A 19018-nucleotide genomic window follows, 5' to 3' on the forward strand; every position below is an offset into this window, starting at 1 on the left:
TCCGGGGGGTAGGTTGCCTTAATCCTGCTGCTCCTGTTCACTTCAAATTCGCTACGCCTAGTGCTACCCAGTTTACTTGTACATTTTATTCACTATATTCCAGTCCAACAGAGTCAGTGAGCCCAAGAGCTCCATAATAATGTTCAAATGTTTCAAAGTTTCATACTGGGGCTCCCCTCCCACTTATCCCTTTAGTATTCACGATACATCCACCTCACTTATCGTGCTTCTGACACTCCTGCTCTTCATCTTGCTCCGGATAACCCTGCAAGTCCAGCCATGCCGCCGCTTCCTCCGGAGTATCAAAAAAGAACGCTCTACTTTTATGCAAGACCTTTAGCTTCGCAGGGTACAATAGCATGTACTCGATACCAGCCGTGCGCAGTCTCCTCTTGACCGCCACATAGCTGTACCGCTGTCTTTGCACCAACATAGTGTAGACAGGATATGCTGTGATGTTGGTAGATGCTCTTTCTATCGTTCCACCTTTGCGAAAGTACTCCAAAATCTTCTCTCTGTCTTTATAGTTCAGGATCTTTGCAATTATCGCTCGAGGTGGAGCCCCAGGCCGTGGTTTCCTAATCAGGGCCCGATGTGCACGTTCAACCGTAAACCCTTGTGAAAGCTTGTCTGCCCCTATCTCTTGCAGGATCATGTTCTCCACATAGTCAGTGGAGTACTGGCCTTCTTTCACCTCTGGCAGGCCGACCACCCGGATGTTGTTTCCTCTTGCTCTGCCTTCTGCTTCTTCCGCCCGGCTCTCAAGATTAGCCACCTGCTTTTTTAGTATGTGGTCCTCCTTCTCATTATTTGTGCTGACATCTGTGTTGGTCTTCACCGCACTCTCTAGGCCACTTGTCCTTTCAGCCAGCGCTCTGACATCCTGTCGCAGCAGGGTGACTTCAATTCCTACTGCACCTATTTTATTCTCCAAGGCCGTCTGTAGAGCAGCCATTGCTGTCCCCCATGTGACTCTCAGCTAAGTTATGGCTGCCAGGACCAGGTGGTTTTCACTTTCTGAGGTATCGTCCACAGAGGCCGCCGATGCGCTCTGTGTCTGGGCAGTAGGAGTCCGCTGCGTCTTGGCGAAGGTCTCCAGTGTGGGTTGCTTGCTCTTGGCCCTCACTCCTTTCACCGACATCGTGCAATCCTGCATGCGTATCCAGTTCCGGCTCCCCTATATCGTACCAGTCTTGTTTCCTGGTGTTACTGCGACCTCACCCGGTCAGTCAGGCCCAGGGGCGTCGTCCTCAGGGGGCTGCGATATGTTTTCGAGTGGGCTGTGTCCTCCCACGTGCCTTCCCTGACTATTTTGGTCAGTCCCCCGTTCACGTGTTCCTGAGGGCCAATAGGTGCACCCTCCTCACCACTGCCACTATGCCTCTATGCCTCAGGCCTATGTGGTGTTTAGTGTTGTGTATTCACCTTAGTGCAGCATCTGCAGTCGGCCTGCTTGGCGCCTTCCCTCTTATTATGCCGTTATCTAGCAACTGTCCAGGATGAATTGGGTTCTTGCACCTTCCAGTTATTATGGTGCCGATGTCCTCCTATACTTCAATTCGCGCATCAGTGTGTCCCACTTTACTACATCAGTCTCATCTGCTCTTGGGGATGACCACTTCAGTTTATATCTGTGAACATATGTTTCCCAACCAAAGTAGCTCCCAATGCCCTTCGTGCAGCAGTGTAGTACTTCGTCATGTACCTCCTATTATGATGGCAGAGCGGAGTTCTGGCCGTCGCCTTTCCCAGTCATCCGCATACCGTTATGAGGAGAAACTGTGTTTTACACGTCACGCCGATTTCCTCGCACGGCGCGGGCCGCCTTCCGTGGATTATACAAAGTAGCAACCTTTCCGTCGGCTGCTCTTCACGTATTGTTACATCTGCAGCCACAAATAACGTTCTATGCACATTCGGGGTCCACCGTCGTTGAGTGTTTGCCGCTCGCAGCTACTGTTTTATGTGCGGATCGCTCTGCTGCACACAGTTCAATGCTCCGTATTGCTTGTGCGGTGCAAGGAGCGTACATATACGGGCAGCGGGGAGCCACTTGAATGCCAGTTGCGTATGGCTGGGGGCCGCGCAAACGCTAAATGCCGGTCCTCAGCATTTCATACGCGCGGCCACTGCATCCGTGTCTCAGAGCCACAGGCCGCTCCAAGTTCCAGAACAGGAGCTTAATATTCACGTGAGCGGTCGCAGCTCACCATGTCAGGGGCGAGGCGTGCGACAGACAGAGCTCCGCATGACCCCCAAGAGCCAGCATTCTTCTTTTCGCTCCTCTGCTCGGATCTATTCTGCTGCTCCCGCTGCTGCGGCTGTGATCCCTTTGTTGTCCGCCATATTAGCTACTTTGTTTCTCCACGGCCGTATTCTTCCAAGTCAATTTCCTTCCTGGTGCTGCACACAATTCACTTGCTTTTTGTAGATGTTGCAGGGCACCAGTTCACACGCCTGTGCTTCCATTCCTGAGGCATATAGGTTGTTTTCCAAGCGTAATTTTCCGGATCCACAGGAGCTGTTCAGCAAGGCACGTCCTATTCCATGGCTAGATAGCCACGCCCCCTTCTGGAAGTAACACCCACTTAATGTTTTTTCAACTCTCCTTCCTCAAAAGTCGGGCTCAGCACAACACACTGACCTGCTGCCTAAAGAGAACGGCGAAAATTAGCCCAAGAGGTTGGAGTATGCCTACATGTGTCTGCGAGTGCCTAACCAACAGCAAGCACAGAAACCTGATTGAAAATGGTGGCTGTCCTAATTGAAGAGTTCCCTCATTGACCTAGAACTGCAAACCATCCCTGCCGTTTGGCTTGCTCAGATAGGTCACATGATCCCTCTAGCCACTCAGAGGTGGGCTACTCAGCACCAGCTTTGCGCAAAGAGCAGCACTCAGGAAACCAGTGAAAAGTAGTTTCCGGTGTACAGAGCTTGCGAGTTGCAGTCTGCGCTTAGAGTTGGCAAGAGATAGACTGGGGTTGTAGATGGAGAGAGGTGGAAGGAGTGAGAACAGAGATGGGAGGTATTTGGGGGGGAGCATTACAATGCAGGAGGAAGAGCGAATAGGGAGGAGGCAGGAGGAGCAGTAACTTAGACTGAGTTGAAAAGTACAAGGAGGATGAATAGATATGCAGAGAGAACACTGCGAGAACAGCCTGTGCTGGAAGGTGCGCAGGAAGCATTTGAGGAGGTTGGAGTGAACTACAAGGAGATAAGTAGGGACAATTACAAGGAAGAAAGGTGAATTGCAAGGAAGAGAGGTGTAAGAGAGTCTTGAGAATGCAGCGGGAAATATCTGGAATAAAAAAGAGAAGGCAGGCAGTGATGGACAGGAGAAGACAATCCCTGTGCCTACACAGATTGGGCCAGAGGCAGGTGGAGGTAAAAGAATGTGGTGAGGTGTTAGAAGTGGATGAAATCTGAGAAGGAAAGTTGGAGAAGAGAACAAAAATTCGCAAAGGCACAAGTGCTGCAAATCGCAAGGAGGTAAATGGGGACGTTTGTTTGGGAAAGCAAGCCAGGACCCTGAGACAGGGAGGTGCCCATTTAGATCAAGGCAAATGAGTCCCCAGTGGGAAACCTCTGGTGAAAACTTTGGGAACTGCAGACATTTACCCCATCCTGAGACTGTGCTAGTCCTACTGGAAGGGCTTCGTCGGTGGGTGCACGTGGGTCCCTGTGACCTCGGGATAATAGTCCATACATGACCGAAGAAACGAAGCAGAGGACCTGAATTCCAGATGCAGATTTGGATTACAGATTCAGAAAAAAGCGAGTTAACGCCTAAAATAAACAAGGGTTGTGAGTGAATTTAAAGTCTCTTCCAGGGAGCAAGTGCAGATTGGGAGTCCCGACTGTGATTCCAAGGCATCTGCCAAACCCAAGGACAAGCCATCTTGTTGTTCAACCTTTTTAAATTGCAGTCATTTTCTTCAATAAACCTTGCTTAAAATTAAACGTTTTTATCTGCCTCATGTTTATCCCATTGCGTAGCGTGACAACTCTCTCTCGAACACTCACTCACACTTAACAGAATTTTACAGAATCAAACACATATGTCTCTCCTGCACAAGCTCTGTCTCGCACTACAATTCATACACAGTCGCACGCACACACTCTCGCTCTACCTTTGTTTGTCTCTCTCTTGTTCTCTCTCTGACCTGGCGGTCTTAATGAGGAAGGATCGCCATTGAATCAGATGCATTTCATAGTATCTATTCAAGAATCCAAACCCGTTTGGATCATGTAGAAAGTTATTCCTTGGGCCAAAGTAAATATGTTTGCGTTAAAACCTTTTGAATGCACTTATTTTTAAAAACATGTGCGGACATAATGAGGCTGGTCATCGTAGAGTCTCAATCCTCATACAAATAGTGTGGACTCTACATGCCCTCACACACACACACCCCTACACTATCTCTCCCCATCTCTTTACCTCTCTCTCCTTCCTCTCTCTCACTTTCACCTCTCCTACAACTCCCTCTCTTCACCTCTCCTTTCCCCTTTATTTTTCTCCTTTGCTCTGCTTTCTCCCTTTCCAATACCATTGATCCCCAGTTGAGCATGTACTGGAGGCCCTGCACAGAATCCATCACACAGCTACATATAGAAAGCAGGACTTACCTACAAGCTCATGGTTGGGAAAATCAGAATAAATATTACAAATATGTTTTTTTGGGGCTGCTACCTTTTCAGGTGACCTTGTTAAGTCAACGGGAAATACATAAAAAATGGGCACCAGTCTCATCACTTGGGCTATGTAATTAATACTTATATTGAAATCTATCTCGAAAGTGCAGGTGCTCATGGATTTCCCAGCATTAGTGACCATGGAACACCCTACTTTTGGTCGTAGGTTTAGTTGTCGGGGGCCTTCTGTAAGGAACTCATGGTGGCAACAGTAAAGACAGACACAAGTGATCACAGTTCAAACGTGTTTATTAAACTGTATGCATGGGTGAGAAAAATGCCTAAACTAAACCTAAAGCTACGATGGGAGCAAGCTACGACCATCAAATAATAAGGCAGTCTTAGTAGCGTCTTGTCAAATTAAAAAGGGCCTATAATAAAAATAACTATTGCCAATCCTTACCACTAAGTTACAAAAAGAGTGTGGGATAATGTTCACCAGAAAAGAAAGAAGTGTTCACAAAATGTTAAGTCAGGATGGTATGATGTGGTCTTCCTTCCCCATGTTTTTTTCACGGGACAAGGCAGGACTCCTGAGCACAGCACACTCCTGGGTCTCTCCAGCACGAGGTTCCTCCACAAGTCTATTTCACGATACCAGAACCTTCAATGGTGAAGTCTCTTTCCTCAAAGCCTCTTGCCTTAGAAGGCCTGCTGGATCCAAACAAAAAACAAACCAACAAAAGTTCCTTCTGTGATCTTGTAACTTTGGGCGATTGCTCTTCGCCCCTAGGACCTCCCTCCGCCGGGCTCCGATCCTCTTTGCAAAATGGGCCTCCCTCCGTTGGGTTCACTACAGCCTTTCAAATATCCCTCATAACATTCAGGAGCTTCAATGCCTTGTTGCACAAACTGTGGACAACCCTCAACCGTGTTCACTCTGGTCGACACACTGTTCCCAGGTATTACTCTCCACCCCAACTCGTAGGCATCCCTCAGTCGGGTTCACATTCTGCCACATTTACAATTCTCTACTTTATCTCAATGCAGGATTCACTCTCAGTAACTTTCCCCTTGGCATCCCTCCTTCGGGTTCACATAGCCATCTTTAACAGAATTCATGAATTTCTAACACAGTTCATGATTTGCTCATTTTCATCAGAAAGCGGGATTCCCTTCCCCTAGCTTTCTCTCGGCAATGGGTCAGAGACATTTGATTGTACAAGGGATTTGATGTGACCCTTGTAGGACCAATCAGACATCTCACGCCGCCCTTTCCTAGGGCCTTCTGGTACCTGCAGTTTCAACACAAAACAAAGGGGGCCAACAAGAGCCCTTCGAGTGAGCACTCCTGCGGCGCCTAACCACTCTGCAGCTAGCCCTTGTCTGGGCTTTGCCCAAATGTTCAAACACACACACACACACACACACACACGTTCTTTCTTCTCAGGTTCCTTGCGTTCATATAATGTTGCAACTCACAACCTTGGGCTAAATACAGTTCAGTTGGCTATCAGCTTCCTCACTGAACCCTGATGAGATTCTTCCCTTACTCCTCATGTCTTACCCTTCCTGTGCCCCCACTGACTCATTGTCCCTGCACATTGTGAAGCACATAGCTCCGAGTGTTGCTCCACATCTTAATTCCCTCTTCATCTTCTCTCTTAACAATGCTACTTTTCCCTCATCCTATAAGTAAGCTACTTTCATCCCTCTCCTTAAGAAACCTGATCTCATTCCTAACTGTCCTGCCAACTTCCATCCTGTTTCTCTTCTACCACACTATTTCAAAGTCCTAGAGCGACTAGTATTCAATTGACTCACTGAGTTCCTTGATACTCACAACCTCGGAGACCCTCTTCAAACTGGCTTCCGAACTCTGCATTCTACCAAGACCGTTCTCCTCAAAGTCGGCAACGTCATCTCCTCCGCATACCATGCTACCTTTCATCTATTCTTATTCTTCTCAACCTCTCTGTCGACCATTCTGACCTTCTCTCTGCATTATCTTTCCTTGGCATCAGAGATAATGTCCTTGCTTGGTTTGCATCATACCTTTCCCTTAGACACTTTCAGGTGTCCTGGATCAACCGTACCTCCTCGCTCACTCCCCTTACTGTGACAGTTCCTCAGGGGTCTGTCCTTGGTCCACTTCTCTTCACCCTCAGTATTGCAGCTCTTGGTGCCATGTTCTCCTCTCTCTGCTTCTCCTCACAACTTTTTGCTGACGACACTCTGATCTTCACCTGTTCCTCCTTATGCGACGAGCTGTTGTCAAAAATTTCTAACTTCCTCTCCGCCATCAAATATTGGATGGCATCTCACTCACTCATGCTCGACTCCACTAAAACTGAAGTTCTCTACTTCCCAGCCAAACTGACTATTTCTGTCTCTCCGACCTCTTCTTTTCTTTTTTCCTGACTACCTTCCTTACTCTGCTTCTGCTCGTAACCTTGGTGTCATCTTCCACCCGTCTCACAACATCTCGGTCTTCATCTCCAAATCTGCAATTGCAACCAGACCCAACCTCCTCAATATCATCATCTTCATTTCAATACTGCTAGAAAGCTGTGCCAGTCTCCTCCATGGCCTTCCCGACTGGGCTTTTTCACCTTTGCTGTTTGTGTGTTTTTCAACCTTTCTCACTTTACCTCTACTTGAAACAAAAAGCTAACTACTTCTCATCATCTTCAAAACAATACATGGACTTGCTCCACCTTACCTATCTGCTTATCTCACTCCCTACTGTCTCTTCCTCTTCCCATCTGTACTACTCCAACTTGTGACAGGGCAAACATTGTGGCCTTGTCTAGGGAGGGAGCCCGACTCCCAACACCCGTCCTGGTTCCTGGTTGCGTGCAAACCCTGTCCCTGCCCCTTCTAACCTGGAGCAGCCGTGGCAGGGAGCATAGAATCTGAAAAGGGGCTGGGCCACTCCCACCGGCCCATCGAGAACACCCATAGGGTGCCACGGGACAGCACAACAACCCGGAGGAGTACGACTCCAGCTTAGAGAGTCTGCTGGAGCCCACGCAAGAGAAGGCAGGGCCAGGCTCAGGAAGGCTGCAGTGCGGTGTTGACTCCCTTCCAAGGGGTGCAGCAGCTAGGAGGACAAAGGTCGCCATAACGAGAAGGCCACACGGCTCGAGCTGGCATTGCCAACTGGAGCTCATGTATACAGAGACCCCACTAGCGCACCAGGGAATCCCCCTGGAACAGGGGCCCACTAGGCCACCAGGGATATTTTATAAGAGTGGGAAACATAGAAAGACACCTGGTCCATAAGTGCCAGTACGGGATCATGTTAGAAATTCAGCCAGCTCACTTGTAAGGGACAGGGCTTACAAGCCCTCTTAAACCCTACCTATAGCCAACCCATGTCACACCCCGGGAGCCAAGTAAGTCTATTGGATAAAGTGGCCCATCCTGGGTGGGAGCTGGGTATATAGCTAACTGTGTGTGAGTGGAGGTGTGTGGGTTAGTTGTATGAGGACAGGAGTTGGTGGAGGACATCTGAGAGACCAGAGGAGGTGAGAGCGACCGAATTGCAGAAGCCAGTGGAGCGAGGGGGTTTGCAGAGTATTTGTGAGTGGAGAGTAGCGGTAGAGTAGGAGTAGCGGGGCAGTAGTGGTGGCAGAGGTGGTAGTAGGTGTGAGACTAGTAGAGTGGTGGTGGGAGTAGGAATTTGTAGTTGGTAGTAGTGGACAGTAGTAAGTCTTAGTGAGTGGTAGTCAGAATAGAGAGAGTAGTGGAGGCAAGAGATAATAGTGGTAGTAGTGACAGGGAGTGGAGATCAGGAGTAGTGGTAGGAAAGGAGAGGCAATAGTAGTAGTGGCGGAGGAGGCCTGGAAGAAGGAGGGAGGAAAGTATAACTGCAGAGGTCTCAGGGAGTGGTATTTGGAGGGCAGGTTGACTGTAAGAGCAGGAGTAAAAGGAGAAGTGAGATCCAAGGGTGGCAATGGAAAGGTGAGAGATTGAAGGAATACCAATGTGGTTGGAGGAGAACATCTTACGAGCCCAGTGTATTAAAGGATCAGGTAAGAATATGTGTGGAAGAAGGGAGAGTGATGCCGGGTGAAAGAAACCACCATCCCAAACCCCCTAAGAGTAGGGAGGGTTAAGAAAAAAAACCTGGTGTTAGATAGCCAGAGCCTTTGGGAAGACACCAATAGTATTAGTCTATAGAGAAAGATAGGTGTCCCTGTTGGCAAGCTACGAACACCTTGTTAATGATGCCTAGGTTAGGGAGGGGGTAAATCAGCAGAAAATAGATAGAGAGGGACACCCTAGTGCCAAATTTCCCAAGAACCCATTGGCCCCAAGACCTACCCGTGAACCCCTCAGAATAACCACTGGTAATTTTAAATAAACATCCTTATAACTTCTTCCAATCTCTAGCGTGGTTATTTGTGGTTGGCACCCCATCACTCTACTACTATTTAAATTCAACCTCAAAGCCCTCCTCTTTTCTGAAGAACCTGTTTCCTAGCACTATACTACTCCATCACCCTGCTCCCCTCTCGCCCTACCCTCCCGGACAACCCTACAGCACTTTTCCGTCACCCCATCATCTTTAATTTAGCACTTCCTTCACCATCTCATTCCTATGTTATTCTGTCCTATCCTTGTCCCTGGTTTATGTTCCCACCTTCCCCTGCAACATCTGGTCTTCAGGTCACATTCTCTCACCCTATTGCCAAAGACCTCTGCCCTATGCTCTGTTATCAATGTTACTTTTTGCAAGTGTTTTTGTGCCAAAAATGCATTGCTTTCCTGTGATTTCTATAAATAAATAAAATAAATCCAAGAATGATGGCATTGCTCTGGCTTCCAAGGGCAGATTCCAATTGTAAACCCCTAGTAGTCACATTAAGAGAGTTATTTATTTGAGGTCTATTGTAGTATTTAACCATGTGCTTGTTTTCTTGTAATGTCCTGATATAATACCGATATCCTGCTTAATGTATAATGTATTTTTTAAACATATCCATTTTAGATTGATAATGAAGAATATGGTGAAGCATTGTCTTTGGCACAAGCATATGACCTCGACTCTGATCTAGTATATCAAAGACAGTGGAGAAAGTCCACAGTAAATATTGCCTCCATTCAAGACTACCTGGTAGGTGTCAATGCAGTATTACTTGTTTGTTTGTCTTAATGTGTTTTTGCAATTGCAAACGTACAAATGTTTCCCATATAGACAAGTGACAGAAATGATTCTTGACATTTTGTTTCTTAGAGTTAAAGGGTCTTCTACTGAAACTTTCTAGTACTGGTTTTGGTGTATATCTTGTAAAGTGGCCGTGAAGGTATGACTCTGCAAATGACAAGTTAATGATAACTTTGAGCATTTTTGTAACATGCACACTCATGTAAGACATTGAGTATATCAGGACATAAAATTACAAATATTAATTGGGATAAATTAGCAGTATTTCTGAACATCAGTATAATAAAAGGACTTTTAATTGTATACAACAAACATAAGTCAATTTCTTATGAACTAGTCCAGCCCCTGGTTTTGTATAAACTGGGCTGTCCGAATGTTTTGCTTTTAGACTTCTCTCTTTCCACATGTAAGCCTGTGACAACTATACAACATGCAGCAGTCTCCAAATTCACCCAAATATATTCCGAGTCCCTCGCCGCTACGTGGCTGCTGGCATCACATTAAAATGTTTTGTTTTGCAGTGTAAGACTCCAAACCTACAGCATTCTTGTTTCCTGCATGGTACCAAATAGAAAAAGACTGACACTATTTATACATCTTTTATTTGTCCACTTACCTTCTAACGTATGTGTGTTGATCCCATCAGGTTGAGATCGGTGCATTTTGAACAGCAAAAAAAACAGCTCGTCTCCCGAAAATGTAAACCTGGTGGTGGAGCACGCACTGGGTGTGGCTTCACACACACTAGCTGCGTCCACTGGCAACGCCTGCCAGTCCTTTTTTTCATGTGGGTGGGGTGGGCATCACGGTGCTCTGTGTTTTTTCTTTTATTCCCTTCTCGGGCAATGAATCACTGGGTATGCGCATTCACTAACCCTGATTTGTTGGGACTAATGGCGTGTGGCTCGTGCACACGGCATTACTCGGCACAGGAACCACACCCCCCGTGCTTTGGAGTGTTTGGGTCATGACCACTTCAGGGAAACGTTAATGACTTGCAAAATCTTGTTGCATCGACTCCAAAGAAAAGATTAATGCTCTGGGAGGATAGCTTTCATTCAATTTGAAGGATTTGCAAACCCCCTCAAGAATGTGGGGGCAATGGGTAGCATAGTCTCGCCTACCAATTAATGTAAAGGTGGATAGTGATACCACTGAACCTCATTCCCAGGATGTAGGGAGAAAAACAATATAAGATGTCATAGTATGCAGGTATCTGTTTCACAGTAACCACCCTGCTATATATATGGGGGACAGCTTAGGGGCAACGTGCTCACCTTGGAAGCAAGAGGACAAGGAGCAACACAGGTTCGAACCCCGGGTCCTCGCTTAGAAACCTCTGGGCATTAAGCGCGTTATAAATAACCTATCATATCATAACCCTCACAGTGAGTAAATGGCAGTTCTTAAAACTGTGATATTCATACAATTGTGGTTACCTTTTTTTCAAGCATCAGATGTGACTTTCCTGACTTAAGAGCGCTACTTAAGAAGATAATAGTCCAGAACGATCTACCTGCCAGTACGAGAATGAATGTATAGGATAAACAAAGTAGTGGGCCTAAGGGAAAAGAAACAGCAGCGCAGTTTGAAGCGCTGAAGGCAGCAGAACAACTCCACATGATACAGGGTGAAAAAGAAACGGAAGGGGCCTGAATCGTTTGAGGAACAGATGCCTCCTATGCAAGAGTGCAGTGTTGTACCCAATTGAAGACACAAGGCCGGCATAAAAAACAGCTGGCTTGTCATATGCAATAATGATCTAAAATCATTCAATATAGGGGGTGCGCCAGTAACCTTTTTGAAAAATCTCAAGAAATCTCAGTTAATTCACCAGGCGAGCCCAGGTTTTCCCACCACAGCATAGGATCAAGGATATCAAAAACACAGTGGCACATGAACATAGTATGACCTGGTGGTTCCCGAGGCAGCTAGGGCTAATGGCTTCCTGCGTTATGGCATTGCTTATGGCTTGCTTGCACATGATATGAACACAAATGTTATATCCCGTTGACCCCAGAACCGGCAGAGTCCAACTTGATGTAAAGCAGATATTGCCTTGTGGATTCAGGTTACAATCATTTGACTGTGCTTCTGCTCCAGGAAGCTTGGCTCATCCTATCCTTTGAGAGCGTAATCCTATTTTGGGGATTCTGGGGCTACTTTTTTGGTCCCTTAAACCTTTTGCTTTTTCCCACTGCCTTTTTTGGCACAGTGACTTATTTTTTGTGCTCAGATTGACCTGAACTGAAGTCCCCCTGCCAATATCAACCCTTTTAAACTCGGAGTGTATGGTCCTGGTTTACCCAAAATGCTCTTAGTACCAGGGTGCTTCCTTAGCACCCCATTTGTGCCCCAGGGTAATTACGTGACCCTACAGTGGTTTTAAGGTGTAATGCTGGTGGCAGCTGTACTTTAGTTCTGGCTTCACACGGTTGCAAGCCATTTTGCTGCATTGGTAGCCCAATGAACCTTTTTTGGTAGCCATGGGGGGTACTGATGAATTTTTGTAAGTACTACTCTTGGTCATTTTGTATATCAGGGCATCCTTTGGTCTAGAGAATCAAGTGGTAGGTTTAAAGTGGGCGTTCTGTATGCGTGGAATCTTTATCAGCCAACATGGAAGTCTTTGAATTGGTTTTTACTGGTTTAGACTAATATAGGTCCCTGGGCTGTCCTGATCACATTCTGTGGGAGTGGTCAGGACTGAGGGGCGGTCCTAAATGCCAACCAGAATGCCTAAGTCATTTGTCTCCAGTTTGCTCTTCTAGTTGGTGGGCTGGCTTCAGCCTGCCTCTGAGTAGTGGAACGTAAGGGGAAACCCTGCCACTCTTCAATCTCTTGTTGCTAGAATTTTGTAAGAAGGTTTATTTACCTGCTAGAGGATTTTCCCATGATGGTTGAGTTTTTGACAATTAATCTGGACATACTGGTTAGATGCAGTTGTCTGGGTGCAGTTACTGTTGGTGCTTTAGCCCCCGATTCCTGTGCCTTCTGCTTACGCTACTTCTGTGTTGACCCAGGCCTTACATGCTGGGACCATCCGGGTTGTTATCCAACTGTTTCCTACTGTTTACCACCAGGGTCTCCTGCCTTGGTGCTAGTTGCTGCCGCCTAAATTAGTAGTGGAACCCCACTAGGCTGCCTAATCTTCTGCTTGAGCCGTCCCGGGTTGCTCCCCAATCCATTATCCCTGTGGTGTGTTTTCTACTTACTTGTTACTTCCTTTGCCCACCAAGCCGCCTGGAATCTTGTTAGCTGGGTTTCTTTGTCTTCCTCACTGGTGCTTTCACTGTTGGCTTTAGGGGCTCCATTGGGGGAAGGCTGTTGGTTCTTCTTTGGGGTTGTCAGGGTCTTGGTTGACCCAGGGATCAAGGATCCTATAAACCACTTAGAGAAAAGGAGCCCCATGTGTACTGGGTTGTTTTGTTCTTCTGGAGCCACCTTTCTTTAAACCAATGCTGAGAGTACTTGGTTGTGGATCCTGGTATGGGCACTTGTAGTTGATACTCGCCCTCCGGCCTCCATCTGGTCCGATGTAAAGAATTTTCAACAGTGAGTCTTTACTGCATTTCCCATTTGTTAACATTGGGGGTCTTCCTGCTTTCCTTCATTCTCTTCTAGGGCTTTTGGTTCTGAAACCAACCTCTGGATAGCGTCATTGGGGTCTTATATGGTTGTTTCCAGCTAAATCTACACCTGTGGGAAGTACTGAGACTAACTTTCATGTCTCCCATCCACACAGATGGCCTACTGACATGGACCTGTTTATTGTTATGGAACTCTCTACTCCCCATGGAACTCTAATGCAGTGACTTGTAAGGTACATACCTGCCCCTGTACGTTTTCCTTGTACCCCGTAATGGTTTCGAAAGTTCCAGGCCAAAAACTGGGGTTTTAGCACATAACTGTGATGTGTAATATATTTTTGAAGTCATGCCCGCATTTCCTGTAAATGTGAATACTTACAGTGCATTTATTTTTTATTCACACTTTCCCACTATTTCTCCCTGGTTTGAATTGCAACGGTAACTGTGTCTAAAATGTATCTGGATTTTTGTATAAGCCTCTGGCTGTCTTTCTGAATTGTTTTGCACTGTCTAGCACTGCTTTTAACTGTGATGTGTACTTTTGTATTTTTCTAATACACGTGCTAGAGTGGCAGAATTACAATTACTGTAGATTGTTGTTATTGGTGTTAGGGGCCTGTATGACTATATTTTCTGTGTTCAAATGTCTGGTTTCCTTTTCTCCCCCCTCACCTCCCCTTTTGTCTATACAGTGTAGGTGCTACAACTAGGTAGTAGATCAACAAAATATCACAAAAGTGTTTTGTGTCTTGTTGTACTATATGTTGTGCAGGCACTAGGTATTTTTTAACTGTTTGTTAGAATGTCTGGATCCCTTTTTCTCCCCGTACACTCTGCTTGTCACCATATGTTGTGTCCCAATCTTTATATAGTGGACCCACATGTAAGTATATAAGTGGGAAGAGTCCTCAACAACATTTATTGTTTTTATTATACTGTGTATTTTTTACTATTTTATGTGCAAGATTTTTTTTCTTGAAATTATAGTTTTACATAATTTCTTCTGATGCTTGTGAATCTGCCTAGAATCACATGTTGTGCATATAGTCCGACATCTAGTGGTAATCGCGGAGTATTGCATCTTGTCTTTCGAGAATCAAAAGGGGACGTTGACATGGGCGTACTTGTAACACTATCCCTAACGTGACATGTAGTGTACACAAAATCCCTCACGCGTCGAGGTCCATCACATTGTTTTTTTCCACCCAGCTAGCTGGTCGTTTTATGCGGAGCTCGTAAATTGCTAAGTTTCTATTTCATTGTCCACGACCGTTGGTCGTTTTAATAATCGTCAATTCTTAATTGACTACTACTCCTGAAACAATGGCGAAGACAAATGCAGATTTCGGCAGCTGCTGGTGCTTCGGTCGACGCTGTCAGCCTCGTGGCCTCGGCCCTCCAGCCAGGCCTATACAGTAGGGCGAGTGGGGCCCTGGGGTTTTGATTCTTTTGTAGAATGCATTTCCTTCTCCCCTCCCTTTTCCCTTCTGGTTTTGCCGTCACTTTTAACCTGAGCTATGGACAGGACTCCTTTTAAATGTTGCCCTTCTTGCAACAGCAAATATCCATGAAAAGGCGCTCACCTAAGGTGTAACAAGTGTCTATCTCATGATCACGACGATCGATCCTGCAAGTCTTTACGCCCAAAGATGATAAAAGATCGGCGGACGAAGCGGTGGGCGGCCTAAGCCATGCAGCAGGCGGAGAGTAGTTCCCCGTCGCTGTCTCGAGTGATGAGGATGTAAGCGACAGCCATGGCTCCGATGCCTAGGCCATTGACCTCTTCTGCGGAACAAGCAAGTTCTGAGGTGTCCGTCCCCAGCCCAGATTCGGCTATGGGGAGACAACACCCTGCCATCAAGGGCACACGCACACCACAAAAAGAAAAACACAACCCTCGAGCCTCCTTGATGGACTTGTCGGGAAGGCCACGGACGCCAACGGGCCCGTCGAAAGTTTCGACAGAACCCACCGATCGCCATGATCGGACGCCCTCCCCGCAACCGTCGATATGGCATGCATCCGGGCATTCAAGTCAAAAGGGCATCAACACCAAACACCATAAAAGCACTGAGACGCCTCATAATAGCCTGTCAGCGCCAAAGGTTTCATCAAAATCACTCCCTGATACGCCGGAGATACACGACAGTCTCGCGAACATCATTTCGGCAGCAAATAAGCCAAAGGAAACGTCGAGACAAATATTCAGATGGGTCACAGCCCCTATCTAAGGCTATGACTGACAAATCTTGACCGTCTAGAGACCCCAGTCCTCCAAAAGAGTCCTTTCCCCCTACAGACTCCTCTGGTTCATCCTTATGGACCAGAGATAGGTTTGAGGGATACATGAATAAGCTTTCCAAATTTGTAGATTTCTCTGAAAGGTTTATCACCCCTAAAAGGCCAAGGGAGGAAGACTCTTGCCCCACTTTGTCGAAAATTCCGAGAACTTCAAGTCAGTTCCCACATTGAGGTGTTTGACCTGTCAGAACCTGAAGAAGTCTATCAAGACCCCTATGATCAGGGAGCGAATCCCTTTGAGGAGACGCCAAACAAGTGCCTAGATTGGGTTGATGGGCAGCTGGTCAGGACACAGACTTTGTGGAAGACATTTTAAAGGAAAAACCACCCACAAGTCAAGCAATACCACTATTGAATTCTATCAAAAGGCGCATCGCTCCCTCTTTGTCATCTCCATCTCTAACAAGAGCTGTAAATCTTCGAGTCGAGAAGCTTTTTCGCCCCTCCCCAACAGACCCGCTATATATCTGGGGACATGCCACTCCTGACTCCCTAGTAGTCACTACTACAAGGAAGAGAGCCGGGGTACCCTTGGCTACGGCTGAGGCACCACCAGACAAGGATTGCAAGTAGTTATACACCCTTGCAAAGAGCATTACAACATAAGCGGCTTATTCCACTAGGATTGCTAACAACACCACATTGGTGGCTAGTTATAGCGACGTCCGGTGGAATTTAACCCGGCTGGTGGATGTGTCGGCAGGGAGGCAGGTCAATCAGAATATCCTCAAAAATACCCTGGATGCTGTTGAAACAGCAGAACAAACCCTGGCCCAAGATACCCTTCTTAAAAGGCACGCATGGCTCAAGAATTTCGGCTTAAAGCCTGAGACTCCGGCATCCCTAATTAACAAGCCAGTTGAAGAGACTAACCGGTTTGAGAAGGCAGTAGAGCCTTAGAAACAGCAAAGAAGGAGCATAAAACCCTAAAGTCTCTAATCCAACGCAAAGACCCTATCAACAGTGAGGGGGTAGCTCTCGCCGTTCCTTTCGGGCCAGTCCTTCCTATGTTACCCCCACAATCATTACGGAACAGGAAATGCACCATGGTCCTCTGGACAAGGGGCAACTGCCACAGGTCAATATCAACAGAGAGGGCAGCGCCGTGGCAAAGGGATGGGGTAGAAACTACCCCCAAGAGGCTCCCCGGCCTCTGCTCAAAAATGACTCGCCAGTCCAGGTCCCCTCTCATGCCTTTCCGGTCAGGGGACGAATAACATCCTTCATGCATGGGAGGCAATCCCTACAGACCAGTGGGTGCTCAAGACAGTCACCCACGCTTACTGTATCGAGTTGAGCCGGCCACCTCAATACCGACCACCAACGTCCAGACGCCTATCGCCAGAACACCTGAAGATTCTGCTACAAGAGGTGGAGATCCTTCAAGAAAAGGACACAAGAGAAGTCGTCCCCATTCTACAGGTAAACACTGGTATTTATTCAGTGTACTTCCTTGCACTCAAAAAGGATTTCGCCATGCGCCCTGTTCTAGACATGCACCCAGCAAGCAAGTATGTCAAGCCTCAAAAGTTCTGAATGACAACATTGCAGGAAGTAATCCCTCTGCTAACACAGGGGGATTACATGGCAACATTGGACATGAAAGATGCATACTTTCATATTTCAAAGCTGCCAGGGCACAGAAATACCCAAGGTTCATGATAGAGGACAAACACTATCAGTTGAAGGTCCTTCCCTTCAGCATTTCCTCAGCCCCAAGGGTATTTACAAAGGGGCTGGTGGTAGTAGCGACTCACCTGCACAGGCAATCCATTCCAGTATACCCTTACCTCGACGACTAACTAATAACGGGATTCGTACGGAACATGCCTTTCAGACACCCAAAATATGGTAGATCTACTCTTCAGTCTGGGATTCTCCATCAACAAGAAAAAGTCCAGCCTAGACCCCAGCCAAGTCAAACTATTTCTGGGGGCTCTAATTCGAACCGAAGACTGCCTCGTCTTACCCTCCAACGAGAGGGTTCAAAACATGCTGTTCCAGATCCCTCACTATGTAGCTAATCGCGAGGTGACTGTACGCAAAGCCATGCGACTGTTAGGGATGATGGCCACCTGCATTTACTTAGTCACACACGCAGGTTTGCGCATGCGCCCAATGCAAGAGTGGCTCAGCAGCCAATGGTGTCAGGCCAGCAGACAATGGGACGATCTAGTGGTTGTCTCGGCAGCACCCATTCTCTCCCTGCAGTGGTGGTCGAGGGAAAACCTCTTACAGTGGAAAACCTTCACCACCCCTGCATTAGAAGCCGCTCTCACCATGGACACATCTCTCACGGGGTGAGGGGGGCTCACCTCCTTCATCACACGGCGTACAGCGTTTGGTCCCCAGCAATAGCACCCAACCGCATAAACCTGTTGGAGTTGTTAGCAGTGTTCAAAGCCCTGAAGGCTTTTCAAGCACAACTAGAGGAGAAGACAGTACTAGTCCTCACGGACATCACCACAGCCATGTATTACCGAAACAAATAGGGGGCATGCACTCTCCAGGGCTATCCCAACTGCCTCAGAACATATGGAAGTGGGCTCTTAAACACAAGATGTTCCTCCTGTCTCAACACGTTCAAGGGTAACTCAATCTTCTGCTAGACGTGCTCAGCAGAGACTTCCCACTCCCCACCGAGTACGAATGGCGATTACACAAAGACATTGTCTCCAATGTCTTTGCAGAATGGGGCTTCCTAGAGATCAACTTGTTTGCAACTCTGGAGAACGCACAATGCCCAGATTACACCTCCAGGTACCCTCAGAACCGCTCCAAAGGGAGCGCTCTCTGGATAACATGGTCAGGGAAATTTGTTTATGCAATCTCCCCCCTACCCCCGACAAGATAGTGCACAAGATGCACCACGAACCAGTCACAATGATTCTAGTGGGCCCTCCAACCCTGGTTCTCTCATCTCATGGCAATGTCTATTTCCCCCGCAAGGACACTACCTTGCTCATACAACATGCTATCACAAGACAGAGGGGAGACACTCCATTCGTGCCCGCAAACTCTCAATTTAGCAGCTTGACTCCTGAAGTCATAGAGTTGGGCCACTTCCAACTTCCCCAAAGATGCATGTACATACTTAGAGAAGCAAGAAAGCCCTGCACCAGACATTGCTACTCCAATAAATGGAAGCTGTGGGATATATTGACCCACTCAACAGTATTTCCCCACATCACCAAGCTGCATTTGCGCAGAAACAGCAAAATGGCTGCATTGGCTCCTGTGAGTGCCATGGCCTCAAAACTGCGTTTTGCAGCAACAAAAAAAATGGCTGTTCCGTCCTGCCAAGCACACATCAGGCAGGATA

General features: G+C 47.1%; 1 protein-coding gene across 3 annotated transcripts in view; it reads left to right on the forward strand.

The window, feature by feature from the left end:
- NBAS (NBAS subunit of NRZ tethering complex) overlaps window positions 1-19018 on the forward strand; it is a 3456930-nt gene that overhangs the window by 779655 nt on the left and 2658257 nt on the right. For all 3 annotated transcript variants that reach the window (XM_069605942.1, XM_069605943.1, XM_069605944.1), the window contains exon 16: window positions 9629-9754. In XM_069605942.1, the coding sequence (XP_069462043.1) occupies window positions 9629-9754 (126 nt within the window). The remainder of the gene's footprint in view (window positions 1-9628; window positions 9755-19018) is intronic.

This window comes from Ambystoma mexicanum, chromosome 4p (assembly GCF_040938575.1).
Source record: "Ambystoma mexicanum isolate Mex_15411 chromosome 4p, UKY_AmexF1_1, whole genome shotgun sequence".
Classification (NCBI taxonomy): Eukaryota; Metazoa; Chordata; class Amphibia; order Caudata; family Ambystomatidae; genus Ambystoma; species Ambystoma mexicanum.